The following is a 13770-nucleotide window of genomic DNA, read 5'->3' on the forward strand; positions in this document are numbered from 1 at the left end:
TTGCGAACAATATTAGTGGCGTGCAAAGTCTTACGACTGGGTATGATGCGATGCATTCAGGTTGCTACTGAGTGTGGTAGTTGTAGAGGCGCTAGCCTCCGAAGATGCGCTCAGCGAAGGTCGACCCGCCACTTCCTCGAGTTCGCGGTAGGCCTCTTCTATGGCAGAAGACGGCTGCCGAACCATCTGTGCAGTGAGAATTCTATTCTCCGTAGGAGACAAGGGGCCTTGAGCGCTTGCAGCTCGAGCTGCAGCTGCCAGAAGCTCGACGTCTGTCGGAGGCTCACGGCTCGGGATGATTGGTAAAGACGGTCTTCGCGAGTACCATGTCCCGCTACCACCTGGCTCCCGACTGCCGAACGGAGCCACGGGCCCGCCTCGACTGGTTCTTGGCCTGCCATCGTCGGTAGAGGATCCTCCAATCTCCATTCTGAGTTCATCAGACTGTATCGTGTCCGCAAAAGCTCTTTGTAAGTCAGGGAAGGCAGTCGATGGAGGAGCAAGAGAGAATGGCTGCCTTCGCCAAGAGCCTGTGGCTGTTGATGCCGCAAAGCGGTTGGCAGTATCAAGACCCGAGTAACGATGATCTTGGCCGGGTGCAGTGCTGGGTCGCGAGAGAGCAGTGGGAGATCGGACAGGAGCCTGGCCAGCGGTCTTGGGTCGTGAGGGAGAGATGGGGCTAGTTGTCCCTGGAGCGGCTCTACCGGCGTTGCCATCGACGTTCACGTTTCGGGCGATACCGGCCAATTCGGGAGGCATCGGGCTGCCGGCTTTGAGCGAAGCCGAGGCAGTGACAGCTGGTCTGTGTGGTGCATCGCCACTGTCCTGATCCCTCTCGAGCTGCCCTGATCTTGGAGACACTTGATCGACCACCCCACTTGCAGAGCGCCCCGCTACGTCAAATGAATCGCCACGATGGCTTCCTTGGGTTGCAGGCTCAAGCAGCTGCGCCAGAGCAGCCGACAGTGGTGGCAGGAGAGGTCCTTCCTGCTGGAGCCGAGCGATATTGCGCGGGGAGCCCGGTGACGGCGTGAGAACCTGTACGGGTCCGAAGACGACGCGAGGAGATGGGGTTGTGTGAGGTCGAATGCCTCTCAAGTCAACCTCTTTGCCGCTCTTGGATGATGCTCCCAGACCGTCGGATGTTGAGACTCGAAGCTCTCGTCCTGGTCCTGATCGGCCAAGAGCACGGGTAACCAGAGAGGTGCTGCTGCTCCCGGGACGCGTCTGAGGCCCCGCTTCACTTCTGTCAATGGTCATGGTCTTTGTTGTCCCCGAGCTTGGACGTCGAGGTGACTGTACACTGTCTGGGTTGTGATGCGAAGGCAGGCGAGAGAGAGGCCCTCTAGGATTGATCGCCTCAGTTGCGATGCCGTTGCGTGGCTCGCCCAGAGCACCTCCTCTGGATGTTTGGCTCAGAACCGTATCGAAGCGGATGCCATCTGTACCGTGGCCCTCGCCCTCACTTGCCGATCTTCTGTTGTCGTCCAGTCCCGCGCCGAGTGTAGTGTCTCCTTGATGTGTTGGGAGCCCTAAAGACGTCTTCTCCTTGTCCACGTTATCAGTGACAAGCTCGCCCTCTACGTAGGCAGTCGACCAATCTTGCGCCTTCTGCGCCATAGCCTTCTCTCGACTGAACCTGCGTACAGAGCTCGCCGAGCTCATGTCGTAGCCAGCGGAGGGCCCGCCAGGCGTGATGCCCAGCCCTGGACTGTTTGGCCAGCTGGACTGATACGCAGGAGGGACGTTGATATTCGCAGGAGACTGCTCCCTCGTCAGCCTCCATGCCTTGCGGAAGATGCTTGCATTCATGTTCGAGGTGATACTGTGGAACGCGCCTACTTGCATGAGCTTGTATGTGGCCTGCTGATCGGGGAATACAGCATAGAGGACCGCAATGGAGGTGAGAAGACCCAATTGGACTAGCGTGAATACCCCGGTACGCTGCAAGAGCATCTGCCTGATCTCGGCATGATCGTAGTTGGGACGATTCTGAGGTAGCATGCATCGTACCATGCCCTTGAAACCTGACTTGCTCAACTTGAGACCCAAGAAGGTGAAGTTGAGTAGGTCAAAGAAGCCGCACAAGCACAAGAGGACATAAGAGGGAACGCCTCTCAGAATGTAAGAGCAGAAGGGACTGGTGCCGATTCGAGTCACTTGCATATCGTGACCGAGGGCAACGGAAGTTCCGCAGATGCCTGCCACTACTGCGAAGAGGGGTATCACGATGACTGGCTTCATCTGCCAGACATTGGCTGTCCTTAATGCAAAGACAATGTAGGCTGAGAGCGCAAAGAGGGAGAAGGCAGTGTCAGGTCGAGTCATTCGGGCTAGGTGTACACTGGGTACTCACTGCTTACTACGACGAAGCCGTACAGCACGGCGGACACTTCGTAATGACTGTGACAGTCATCGATAGCGGAGATGGCATCGAGTAGACTTCTGAGCAGCCAGATGAAGGTAAAGTATCGTGAGATGAGATAGGCAAGGGAGTTGACGACCGAGAAGAAGCTCTTGTATCGCGTCTCTCTGACGACTCTAAGATCGAATGTCATTGTGGAGACAATGTCCCAGCCCGTCGCCCCTAGCCAGAAGGATATGTAGATGATACCAATCAGAGCTTGGTGAGTGAGTTGAGGGGAGAGATATTGAAAGACGTTATCGTCCTTTGGATTGGTGACATCGCGAGGAAATGAGGTCGTGGCAATATGCACATCTCGTCCTTGAGCTCCTGTGGCTGCCACCAAGGCGACGACAAGTCCCGCTGAGGCTGAAACAGCCAGAGGGAGCTTGCTGAGTGTCATGCCGCTTCGAGCACCCGTCAGCCCACAGGAGAGTCACAGAGGTTGGCGTAGCTCCCCCAGCACCTAAGCCGCTATCTCCCTTTTAAAGTGGATGAGCGGCAGAGAGGGAAAGATGGCTTGCGGAGGTCGAGAGGATGTGAGAAGCACGGCAAGCACGTAGGGACGAGGGTTGCTCGCTCGGACTGACTACCGTCCTGTGAGGCCCTTATACGTCTTTCAGCGCCGAGTCCGTTCAATCGTCCGTCGTCCTCCGACCGGGTTGAGTAGCCGCCTTTGCTGTCAAGTAAGAAGCCGCTCTGCGTCCGCCCCCGATGATGAGAATGCAAGTTAAAACTCGAGGGCAAAGGCAGCAGTGGGCGCCAGTCCGGCACAAGGGATGAGCACGGCAGGGTATCGCGGATGAGGGGGCGTGGTCACTCTGCGCCTTCAGGGGCAGAATTGAAGGGCGTTGAGCAAGTGCCACAGCAAGGGCGGACCAGAAGGTCGTCGAGGGCGTAACAAGGATGATGAGGTAAAGGGAAGATTAGATGGGAGTAATAGGACGGGATCGAGTAGGTGAAAAGGCTAGGAGGAGCTTGCCCCGCCTGGCGCCCCATCTTGCCTCCTGAGGAGACGACGCACGTCGCATAAATGATCCGGTGCCGCCGGGTATTGGAAGCCTTCCACGGCCCTGCCATCCACTGACAGTGGCTGAGTGATGCTGCCCCATTTCCACCCAGAGTGGATGGACACTTTCAGAGCCGGGTCTCACCCTCTCTTGCCTCTTTGCCTCTGCGGGAATTGAGGCAAGCGAGGGCGGAGCGTTTCACTTGACGGCAAGGAATGGCAAGGGATCCAGAATCTCGTCCTCCACACTGATTGTCTGCCAGAAGCACAAGTAGAAGCATCAGCCCCCACTTTCAAGACGCCGCTCAACGTCTCCCCTCCCGTCCTCGCTGTCTCGCTCTGTCCGTTCGCCTACCTCGCCAATCGGGGTTTCTGGGCGTCCACCTGCGTTGTGCAGTGGGAACTCATCGGGAACCTCCGAGATGTCTGGTCTGACCTTGCTTAGTCTCCTCTCCTCTCCTCCGCTTCACCCAACCCACGCAATGCAGACCGCCGTTCAAGGACAGAGCGAACAGCCAGCCGAGCTCGGACAATGCAAGGACCCTGGAGTCCGAAGCCCGGATTACCTGTGATTAAGTACGAGTAGTGCTGCGTGCCCGCTGACCCACCTCGCCTGCCTGCCGACCGACCGACCGATAATACGATCCCGCCTCTCATCGCCTTCACCAATAAGAGTCTGGCTACTTGAAACACTCCTGTCTTCATGTCCGTGCGAGCCTGCGTCGGCTCTCATCGGGTCGGCTGATAATCGGCTTCTACGGGCCTGCTAATCACCAAGTTGGTGCTTCCACGACGAGGGCAAAGGGACAGTGCGAAGCAAAGCTCAAGGGCAGGAGAGCCGGTGACAAATTTGATCTTCCATTGCTAGTGGGGAGTGTGGGAGAAGCGCTGAAAAGACATGGGGAAACGTGCAACCACTGGGACATTTGCCTACCAGCCTGCCTCACGAAATCAGATCTTCCTTTGTACCTTGCATGTTCTTGGATTGCGCTCCTGCTCGCAGTCCATCCACCTGCCAACCCCACCAGCATCGATCTCACCACCATTGCTACTGCGCCGCACTCGCCGCCGGTGGTCTAAAGTCACTCTCCTTTGTGCTCGACGCAACCGGTACACTACCTCCCGTTGCCAGCCTGAAGTTCTCCACCTCGCTAGCTGCCGTCTTCTCTTGCAATGGTAGCAACGGTCCATCGGCATGTGCATTCTTGAGTCCGTTCTGTGTCTGTCCTGGAGGAGCAACCGAAACACCATTGCCATCCGTCGAGGACTTCTGCTTCTTTGCAGGTACTCCCTCTGCCCCATTTGCCTCAGCCGCTGATGCAGCTGCCGCCTGCTTGGCGCTGGCCTTTTCACTCTTGGAACGCTTGAGTTTCTTGGCTACTGGTCTCTCATCGCCCGCAAAGACGTACTGGGACAGCTGCGAGCACTTGATGTGCCGCACCACAATGCCCATCGACGACTCATCGTACTGCTCCCACTGCTTCACCATGCGCGTAAACTCGGTCGTCGGGTAGGAGATGTCGAGTTTGCGCGGGCCCACTGCATCTGCTTGCCGAGGCTCAATAGAGAGACCAATGTAGAATGTCGTCGTCCAGATGGTGCGGTGGCCTTCTTGGCCTTCGGTCGCCTGCTTCGCTGCAGCGTCCTGCTCTTTGGCCGCCTCCTCTTCCTTCGGTAGCTCCTCTAGCTTCGTCCGGTTGGCCACCTCTTCAGGGATGTCACCAGTAGCTACTAGCCTCACTTCGTCGTCGTTGTGGCATTCACTGACTTGATCGAAGCCTTTGATATAAGGATGCGCGCACATCATCGTAGGCACGAGCTCCAGCTTCATGATCAGCTGGCGCACCTTACTTTCGACTGTCCCTGACCACTTCAGTTGCAAATCTGCAGAGCCAGACGACGCAATGACCTGGAGATAGAACTTGTACTTGTAAAAGAAGTCATGCTTCCTGAAGAGGTCCTTCCAGGTCGAAGAACCTACGATAATTCTATCCACAACCTCAGCTGCGACCTTGAATTCCTGAGTCATAATCATCTGGGTAGACTGTGTGACATTATGTGTAGAACACATCGAAGGATATGCTGGTGTGATGATGGGCATGCGATGGAGACGATCTTGAGGGTATAGCTAGCACAGCAGAGGAGTTTGGGGTCTCAATACACCGATCGAGAATCTCTGAATCTGCGTTACCTCACTCAACTCACCTTCGGGTTCCAGACTCGCACGGCTAGCGGGCCTTCCTCAATTGGTTTCAGCAACACCGGCTGAGGCCAATTCCACTGATACATGATGATGAAGAAGCGGCTGACGATGGCTCCGGCAGCTTCATTCGGGTAGAGCTGACATATCCTGGCAACGAGCATCGCCCATGCCACACCTCCCAGAAAACCCATGACGTTTGAGTAGATTGCTCTACCTGTCAGCGAGGAAGCAGACGAACCTAGTGAGCAAACAGCTCGGCAATGTTTCGACTCTGCCTCCTGATCACTCACGTTGTGCCCACAGCTTGATACACCTCAGCGCCAGCCTGAAGACGTCAACGTCCGGAACCAGCCTCAGGATCTCATCCGTCACTCTCGAACCTCCTAGACTTCGCACATCCCTCTCGTCGAGGTTCTTCAGGATGTTGCTGTCCGACAGTTCCAGTGAGTCGTCCACCCGAGGCAGAGCTAGTCTGGCAAAGAGGAAATCAATGGAGATGCCCATAAACTTGACCTTCATCACCGGCACAAAGGCCTCTGGCACCGGCGCCACTTCAGAGATCTCCTCTCGCTTGCGTAGCATATCCTCAAAGATGCTGAAGAAGTCCTCTCGTTGGACATGCTTCGGCACTACACAGAGAGTATCGATATCGGAACCAGGCCCATGTACACCGAGCCGGTAGGAACCAAAGGTGAAGATCTTGCCGCCGGCAGCACGGGCGATGCTGTCTGACATTCCGTGAGCGATGGAGGCTCGATAGACAAAGTCTTTCACCATGGCGTCTATCCGTCCGAGAACCACCTCTCTAATGGCAGAAGATAGCGTTGTATTGGCAGGCAGTAGATCAGTGGTCAGCTCGCTACCAAGGCATGGCGGTCAGGCGAGCCCAGCTGCCTCCTCTAGCCCTCTCCTGGCTACTCACCGAACCTTAGCCTCACTCTCCGACTCAAAAGTCTTCTGATCCCTCAGCTCTCCCAGTAGAGTTTCTGTCACCTCCTTCTCCCTCTGTGTTGGGCCATTGAGTGCGATAGGTGGAGTCACACCAAGGTATTTGGCAGCGCCATTGCCGTTGCCGTTCGAGGAAGCAGTGGCTGACATTGTTCAGAGAAAGGAGATGAGAGACAGGCGAGGGTAGAACGGTATGAGAGTAAAGCTGGGGTGGTACAGAGAACGGAGACTATGGAAAGCGATGACGACAGGAATAGCAGTATGCTCAGGCCCGAGCCTGATGGGGAAGCGAGCTTAGTATGCTTTGCGAGAGTGTCTCTCCCAAGCTGCTTCTTTCCTCGGGCTAAGCGCGAAGCACCTCTGTCTCTGAAGGTACTAATGTATGCGAAGCTATCAGATGATGCTGTGAGCGTATGATGATGTGCAATAGGTATCAGGGTATAGGAATCGTAGCTTTTCTGTGCAGAGTGGTAAGAAGGAAGCGACGGGTGCTCACCGGCCACGCCGCCGAGGCGGACGGGCGGGCGAGCGGGAGTGGAGTCGAGCTCAGATTCTTGCGCGCCCCATGGCAGGCGTCGCCCGCCAATGCTGCCTACCACCACTTAGCACAAGGCGACAAGAGAGCACAACGGGAGTAGAGTATACAGAAGAAATGGGTAGACAAAAAAGTTCAAATAGCACTCGCATAGCATACGCTCTGCGACTCGGCGTCCATCCTGGTCTCTTGCTGAGCGCGCTGGATTCGCTCAACAGCGTTCAGCAGAGAGGGCGTAGCAGTAACTTGACCAGGGGATTCTTGAGAAGCCAGATCGCCGGAGAATGCTGTTGCTGGAGGTGATACATTGTCGAGATCCTTCTGAGATATCTCCTCACCAGTCTTCTCCACAGCCGTCGAGCCACTGATCAGACTGGACGACTGTGACTGGTGTGGTTCTGAGCTGTAGGACGGGATCCGAGGCATGCCGGGAGATGTGTACTGGGGTATCGCGAGATGCAGACCATCTTTCTGCTGATCGGCATAAGCATACACTCCCTCGAATTCGACGTCGAAGTCCCCGTCAATGGCTTCCTCGTCCTCGTGAGGAACATACCTAGCCGGCCTCCGACCGGATCTTCTAAAGCTCCGTATGGAGGCTACTCGCTCTGTATACGACGGCTGTTCGGCCAACGGGGTACTCCTCCCCTCGCTATATCCTCCATAGGCTGCAGGAGCTCCTCGTCGATATCTACCGTGGCTCTTGATGCGGGCCCAGAGTGATTGAGGTACGTCTAAGATACCCGCCCTCACCTCACCATATGCTCTGCTTCCTCCCATCTCAGGCATGTAAGCTGCATCGGGCCTGCCTTCAGTGTCCTTCTCCGCCTGTTCAGTAGATACGCCTAGATAGTCGCTCCACTCTTCCCCTACATCCTCATCTGCACAATGATCAAAGTACCACTCGAATGCTATACCGGCCAAAACGAGAATGATGGCGCCAGCAACGTACCCCTTGAAGGCAGTTGTACCCCACTGCTGTACGATCGTCGACTCTGAAGCTCCGAGATCAGGGGCGAAGAGGAGAGTCCAGAGATCGAGCCAAGCGTGAGATGTATCTTGCGGTGAGGCAAAGAGGGCTATCCCATCCAGGAAGATCATCGCTCCAACGAAGGAGGTGTTGATGTTCAGCAGCCACCACTTGACTTGCCCCCAGCGAGACTTGGGCGGTATAAGAAGAGGAACAGTAAGCACTGGTGCCGCCACCACGAGTAATGCTGCTCGAGTCGCGAGTGTGTGTACGCCGCCTAGCGCCGTCAGTAACAGAACGAGGTTCATACTTCCGAGTAAGCCTGTCAACACTCTCGATAGAAAGCTGAAGTGACCGGCGAGCGGCGCGACGATCAGACCCGGTATGAGCCAGGCTACGAGTAGTCCGCCGGGGGTCAGAGTCGAGCTTTGTCTTGTCGCGAAGCTAGTGATGAGCAAGATCGAGAGGGTGCTCCCGGCCAGGAACCCAATGAGTATGCCTCCAACTCCTGCTCCCAGAATTCTGCGAGGCTGTTTGGTCGAAGGGATGGAGGAGCCTTTGGAGCGGAAGGAGCTCAGCCAGCGAAAGGAGTCAAGCCCAAAGAAGAGCAAGAGGAGGCCACATATAATCCATACCACGCCGAAGACGATTTTGAAACTCTTGTTCTCGCTCAATAAAGTCGCCACTGTCCAGGAGAGGGAGGGGGCGTCAACTTTCTACAGTCTCCCGGCGAACAACCCAGGAGTGCTCCTCACGTGGCAGGGGGAAACTCACAGCTGAAGAGCGCATCTCGGCGGTAGAGCATTGATATGACAGGGCCCACATCGCCAGGCATGGTAGTAAAGGTAGAAGAAGGAAATGTAAGTGGGTTCTGAGTTGGGGCGAAAGCAGACAAGTGGACACAAAGTGGGACTCTGTCGAGTCAGGGGATGACAGAATCAATGAAACCCTCCTCTTACCCCACAAGCTCTGCAGAGGCGGAGGCTGGGGAACGTGCTCGCCTGCGAGGAAGGGCGAGAAGCGTCTTTGGCCCCTATCTGCCGCCGCACGGTAGAGGTCCAAGCGGCAGCGGAGGCGGCGACGGGAAGCTCGACCGTGCTGGTAATGATCTAGTGAAACGTCTCAAGGACTGAACGTGCGTAGACCCTTCGAATGATGGAGTGATTGATTCCCTTGGTATCAGAAAGAATGATTGAGAAGTCGAGCTTACACACGCCGTCACGAGTCTCGCGTTATTTCATAAATCTCTTCTCTCCAGTCCAATCCCAGCATAGCCTGGCCATCCCTCCGTCTTTTCCCTTCCTGAGTTCAAGCGGTGGTCGTGGTGGAGGTGACCGGAGCCGAGGTACCGGCAGCCCCAGTGGCTCCTCCCTTCTTCTTCTCCTCTGCGATCCTCTTTGCCTCTTCGTGAACGTCGGTCACGGTCTTCGAGGCGTTCGTATACAGGGCGTGAATCCTGGGGTGGTTGGCGAAAGCGTTGTAGTACTGGGAAGTCGAGAGCAAGGGGGAATCAGTATGACGGGTAGACAGTCACTGCTTTCGATCTCGATGGTTGACTCACCTCTGTCATCTTGGACCAAGCAAAGTCTGTCTTGGCCTTGACCTCTGGTCTGTCCAGCTGTGATTGCACCTGACCCTGAAGGTGCCTGACCAAACTGGGCTGCTGAGCACTGCCCTGTGTGGCGGCGTGCTCTCCTTGCGCATCCGGCTGAGGCACGGTGGTGGTGAGCTTGTCTGCATTGCCGGGGCCACTGCCGGGGAGCGGGGTAGCCGAGGCCTCCTTCTCGCTGGCGGCTCCAGCCGCGGCAGGTCCAGAAGGGGTTCCCTCAGTCTTGGTCGTAGTCGGCTGCCCAGAAGTTCCCTTGACGACGCGCTCTCCAAGAGATCGGTCGAGCTGAGAAAGGTAAGTCTTGAACGTGTCGGTCAGGCCGTGCTTGTTGTCTAGGTCAATGGCACGCTTGGTGACTTCGTCGCTGAGACCGTAACCATGAGCGAGGAGCTCTGCTACAACGGCAGTACGCGGCTTGTCCTCCTGCCCCAAGGTAGATGTAGGAACGGCAGACGTGGCACTGGCAGACTTTGTCGAGGATCCAGTAGGGGAGACTGACAGGGGAGAACCGTCCAGGGAACCGCCGTGTAGCCTGAAGTCACGGAGGGGAGGAAGATGGTCAGCGAGCCGCGCACGGTCCAAAGCGACACCAGACCATATAAGCCATGATGCTCGATAGAATGTCTGAGCTCTACTCACATGGTGGCGGTGCTGGCTGCACTGTCCTTTGCGAATGTGATGATGGCGGTTTGCTTTCCATCTGCAGCAGGGGACAGCTCCAGCGAGGACACTGATCCACAGAAGCTGAAGAAGTCCTCGAGGGACTTCTTGGAAGTGGTGGATGCGATGTTGGTGACTTGGACGGTGTTGGACATGGTGGGAGTTGTGGTGGTGTTGTGTGGTGTTCGTAGGATGAGTGACCGAGGAGGAAAGAACAGAACATCGTCGTGGATGAGAATGTGAATCTTCGTCACTCATGCCTCCACCCAAGTCGCGTCATGCAGGTGAGCTGCTCAGCGGTGCTCCGCCCTGAGCACAGCCTGGCTGCTATGCCATCATGCCCTGCCACGCCTTGCCGCAAAGGTCGTAGAGAAGGACTGATGCGCCTCACTGCAGCTCAGACGTCGTATACCCTCCGAGCGAAAGGTATCCCGCCTACTCACCCTGCCTACCGATCCCCTCCCTGGGCTACTTCTCTACCTCCCCGGCTCCCCCCTGAGTCGCGACCCCAACTATAATCGCTACCCGCGCCTCCCCGCCTGTGACTGCCTGGGGCAGTTTGCCTGGCCCGTCCGCCATGCAGCCGAGACAGCTCCAGCCCGCATTGTCTAATCTGGGCTCAAGGGCCCTCGCTGCCCATCCATCCAGCTCGCCATCCTACCGTTGCACCACCGCCATCATACTCTGACCATCACCACTGTCTCTCTTCACCTTCATCCCATCGATACGGTCGTGGTTCCGCTTCCTTTCAACGCGCGAGCCATACCAGACTCGCATACCTTTTCTTTACTTTCCTTATCTTGACACTGAGGTCGAGCGTCCCTAGCATTCATTCACCTAGACGGTCCTTTCATGGCCTTGTAGCTTTGACCGATCTTCAATTTCTTCTATTCAGACACCATGGCTTTCATCCAGCAAGGACCTCGTAGGCCTCGTCAGTCTTCCCGCCCACAAGACACTACGTCGGCTTCCACAAGCTTCACAGAGACCGGAGCCACATCGTACCATTCGCTACGGCAGTCTACCACGTCCACTCCAACCGCCACAGCGCAAGACTGGAGTATCGTGTTCCCAGGAAGGACGAGATCAGATCATCATGCCCATCTCGATGATATCGCCCAAAGCGTGATCCCATCCCATGACGGAACAGGCATCTTCGGAGAGTTGGATACCGTTAGCGGCAGTACCTCACTGCAATCACCTGCCTCTGCGTCGGACCAAAGATCAGATTCGAGCAGCTCGGGGCAAGCTCACGGCTACCACGATGAGGACGAGAATTTGTTTGTGGACGACTACCCTGAAGAGGTCTCAACATCCAGCTCGTCAGGCCGGCCCCCCTCCCTTCTCTCTGCCAATGAAGGCGCAGACCCTGCATACGCACGCGGAAGCAATGCCAGCACCGGTAGCAGCCGGTCAGCGGATGCTGCACTCTCGCCCACCCTCTCACATTTCTCTTTCGACGACGACGATGCGCCTCGGCCCGCCTGGTCTTGGGAGCAGGATGGTGAGACTCGCGTCCTGGCCTCTACCACTCCCCGCCAGAGAAGTCCCAGCCGCATCCCAGCCCCTTTCCGGTCTTCTGTCATCTATGCCTCCGACTCCGAGGCAGAAGAAGTGGACCTCTCGGATAGTCTACAGCAACGTGAAAGGACCTGTCCCGACTCTTCTCACGAAGATGCTCAGTACGAAGAAGCCCTGGCTACTGCCCCTTTCGCAATGTCAGCTGGCCTGTTGCCGCGTCGTGCTTCTCCCATCAACCAGAACGCCGCTCGCCCAGATCATGCGTCCTCTCTCTTCAGCGGAAGCCAAATCTCAGCAGGTTTCAAGCGCAGACATCGTAGGCAGCACGAGGGCGGCAGTGTGCGGAGCAGCAAAAGCAGACGCAGTGAAGGCACATTTGGCTTGCTTGATGCCGTGTCCGCCTCTAACAGGAGAGGCGCAAAGTCAAGTCACAGCCCAAGACTGTCCGCTACATCAGCGAAACAGATTGACGCACACCAACGTCACTCGAAACCCGCAGCCGGTCCGAATCCTCCTGCTACTGTGAGCAAGAAGGAGAAGGTAGCGAAGCTCTTTGGCAGGCTCTTCGATGTAGACCCAGACGTCTACAATTCTTTGATGTATGACGAAGGCCCGCTTGCCCTTACTCATCAAGAGCGACATGAAAGGGTGCGACAGACGCCGACCTTTGGCTTCGAGTACGAGCAGTCGGAACTCGGTGGCGATGCCAGTGTCGGTGGCAAGCGCTGGAAAGAGCTCATCGACGGTCGCATTGTGGAAGACTCGGACGGTGAACAAGGAAGCGTCGACGAAGAGGAGAATGTGCGAGAGGCCGAGCGAATCGAGCGTGAGGTGGGTCCTGCTCACCCTCAGAGCCTCAACCCGATCTCTGCCCTGAGCAGAGCGGACTGGTCAAGTGTCAGACCCCACGTCGCGACAGCGACTCCGCCCCACGATCTGGGCCAGGCCGACCCCACTCTACAAGAAGCTATCCGTCACACTATCTCCCGATCTGTCGAAAGCAGTCAGCTGCTTCCAGGAGATGTCTCGGCGACACTGAGCCACATTGCGCCCGATCTCCCCGCGATACTCTCTTCGTCTGCAGGGGCTCTGCACGATGTGATGCCCTACTTTGTGCCCTACAGTTGGCGTCTGCTAATGAGGCTGGTCAGAGAGTGGCGTAGCGAAGAGAGGAGAGAGAAGAGCCCTGCGCAGACTGATAATTCAAGAAGCGCAGATGAGGACCAAAGCATCGAAGCCGCGTCACTTTCTGGAGCTGAAGCTGAGAGTACTGCTTCAGGCGAGGTATATGAGAAGATGCGAGATGAGACTGCGGGATCATCTTCAGTCGGGAGAGGGAGGAGCCGGGAGCGCAAGTCTCTGTATGACTCTGTGGGGTCCAGCTGGAGTCTGGCTGCCTCGACCACGACTGCGTCATCAGGCCAGACGACTAGAGGTCAAGGTGGTAGGTGATGATACTTTGATGTGCCGTGACTCGCTTGTACCGCTCTCATTGCCGCGACATAAATTCATCGGCAACCATCGCCATTTGCCTGGCTAAGTTTCATGCCTGATTGAAGTGAGTTTCTAAAGTCTTGGCGTTTGATCACTTCCTCCTCGATGCTATCGGGCTGCGCTGCCCGATGTCCGAAGCACTGCTTCCCTGAGCCAAGGAACACTATCTGACAGGCCGACGGCGAGCGGCACGATGTACGTACGTAAGAGGGGCAGAGGAGGACTTGATTGTAGTCGCAGTCGCCTCATCTCCGGTCGTCGTCTCAAGTCCGTTGGGTGGAGAGCGGAAGGCGGAGAGTGGAGACGAGGTGTTGCTCTGCTGCACTGCTTCTCTCGCGCGGCGCCTGCACTCCATTCACACTTCCGCTGCCGCCGCCTGGACAGCTTCTGGCAAAGGGAGGCTTCCACTCACTCACC

At 56.6% G+C, this 13770-nt stretch overlaps 5 protein-coding genes across 5 annotated transcripts; 1 reads left to right on the forward strand and 4 right to left on the reverse strand.

The window, feature by feature from the left end:
* Nucleotides 1-30: 30 nt before the first annotated feature.
* On the reverse strand, nt 31-2807 carry BCV69DRAFT_299999 (hypothetical protein; the record flags this gene model as incomplete). Its single annotated transcript, XM_025494412.1, has 2 exons — nt 31-2285; nt 2357-2807. The coding sequence occupies 2 exons, from the start codon at nt 2805-2807 to the stop codon at nt 31-33; spliced, it is 2706 nt and encodes a 901-aa protein (XP_025346849.1).
* Nucleotides 2808-4223: 1416 nt separating this feature from the next.
* BCV69DRAFT_29584 (putative PAP1-poly(A) polymerase) lies at nt 4224-6845 on the reverse strand. Its single transcript, XM_025493943.1, has 4 exons — nt 6539-6845; nt 5907-6421; nt 5619-5830; nt 4224-5541 (listed from the first exon to the last, which is right to left on the reverse strand). Exons 1-4 carry the CDS (start codon nt 6712-6714, stop codon nt 4462-4464), a joined length of 1983 nt encoding a protein of 660 aa, XP_025346850.1. The 5' UTR covers nt 6715-6845; the 3' UTR covers nt 4224-4461.
* A 389-nt stretch (nt 6846-7234) lies between these two features.
* BCV69DRAFT_300001 (hypothetical protein) lies at nt 7235-8904 on the reverse strand (the record flags this gene model as incomplete). Its single annotated transcript, XM_025494413.1, has 2 exons — nt 7235-8754; nt 8844-8904. The coding sequence occupies 2 exons, from the start codon at nt 8902-8904 to the stop codon at nt 7235-7237; spliced, it is 1581 nt and encodes a 526-aa protein (XP_025346851.1).
* Nucleotides 8905-9140: 236 nt separating this feature from the next.
* On the reverse strand, nt 9141-10865 carry BCV69DRAFT_29588 (hypothetical protein). Its single transcript, XM_025493946.1, has 3 exons — nt 10318-10865; nt 9631-10210; nt 9141-9554 (listed from the first exon to the last, which is right to left on the reverse strand). Exons 1-3 carry the CDS (start codon nt 10491-10493, stop codon nt 9378-9380), a joined length of 933 nt encoding a protein of 310 aa, XP_025346852.1. The 5' UTR covers nt 10494-10865; the 3' UTR covers nt 9141-9377.
* A 373-nt stretch (nt 10866-11238) lies between these two features.
* BCV69DRAFT_277987 (hypothetical protein) lies at nt 11239-13311 on the forward strand (the record flags this gene model as incomplete). Its single annotated transcript, XM_025491186.1, has 1 exon — nt 11239-13311. The coding sequence occupies one exon, from the start codon at nt 11239-11241 to the stop codon at nt 13309-13311; it is 2073 nt and encodes a 690-aa protein (XP_025346853.1).
* Between the last annotated feature and the right edge of the window lie 459 nt (nt 13312-13770).

Source organism: Pseudomicrostroma glucosiphilum, assembly GCF_003144135.1.
Source record: "Pseudomicrostroma glucosiphilum strain MCA 4718 unplaced genomic scaffold BCV69scaffold_10, whole genome shotgun sequence".
NCBI lineage: Eukaryota > Fungi > Basidiomycota > Exobasidiomycetes > Microstromatales > Microstromataceae > Microstroma > Microstroma glucosiphilum.

Coding starts and splice junctions, on each gene's coding strand:
- BCV69DRAFT_29584 (XM_025493943.1), bottom strand. CDS start 6,714: ATGTCAGCCACTGCTTCCTCGAACGGCAACGGCAATGGCGCTGCCAAA. Junction 5,831..5,906: donor TATCAAGCTGTGGGCACAAC/GTGAGTGATCAG, acceptor CCTCGCTGACAG/GTAGAGCAATCTACTCAAAC. Junction 5,542..5,618: donor TGCGAGTCTGGAACCCGAAG/GTGAGTTGAGTG, acceptor CTGCTGTGCTAG/CTATACCCTCAAGATCGTCT.
- BCV69DRAFT_29588 (XM_025493946.1), bottom strand. CDS start 10,493: ATGTCCAACACCGTCCAAGTCACCAACATCGCATCCACCACTTCCAAG. Junction 10,211..10,317: donor GCAGCCAGCACCGCCACCAT/GTGAGTAGAGCT, acceptor CCGTGACTTCAG/GCTACACGGCGGTTCCCTGG. Junction 9,555..9,630: donor CTTGGTCCAAGATGACAGAG/GTGAGTCAACCA, acceptor TCGACTTCCCAG/TACTACAACGCTTTCGCCAA.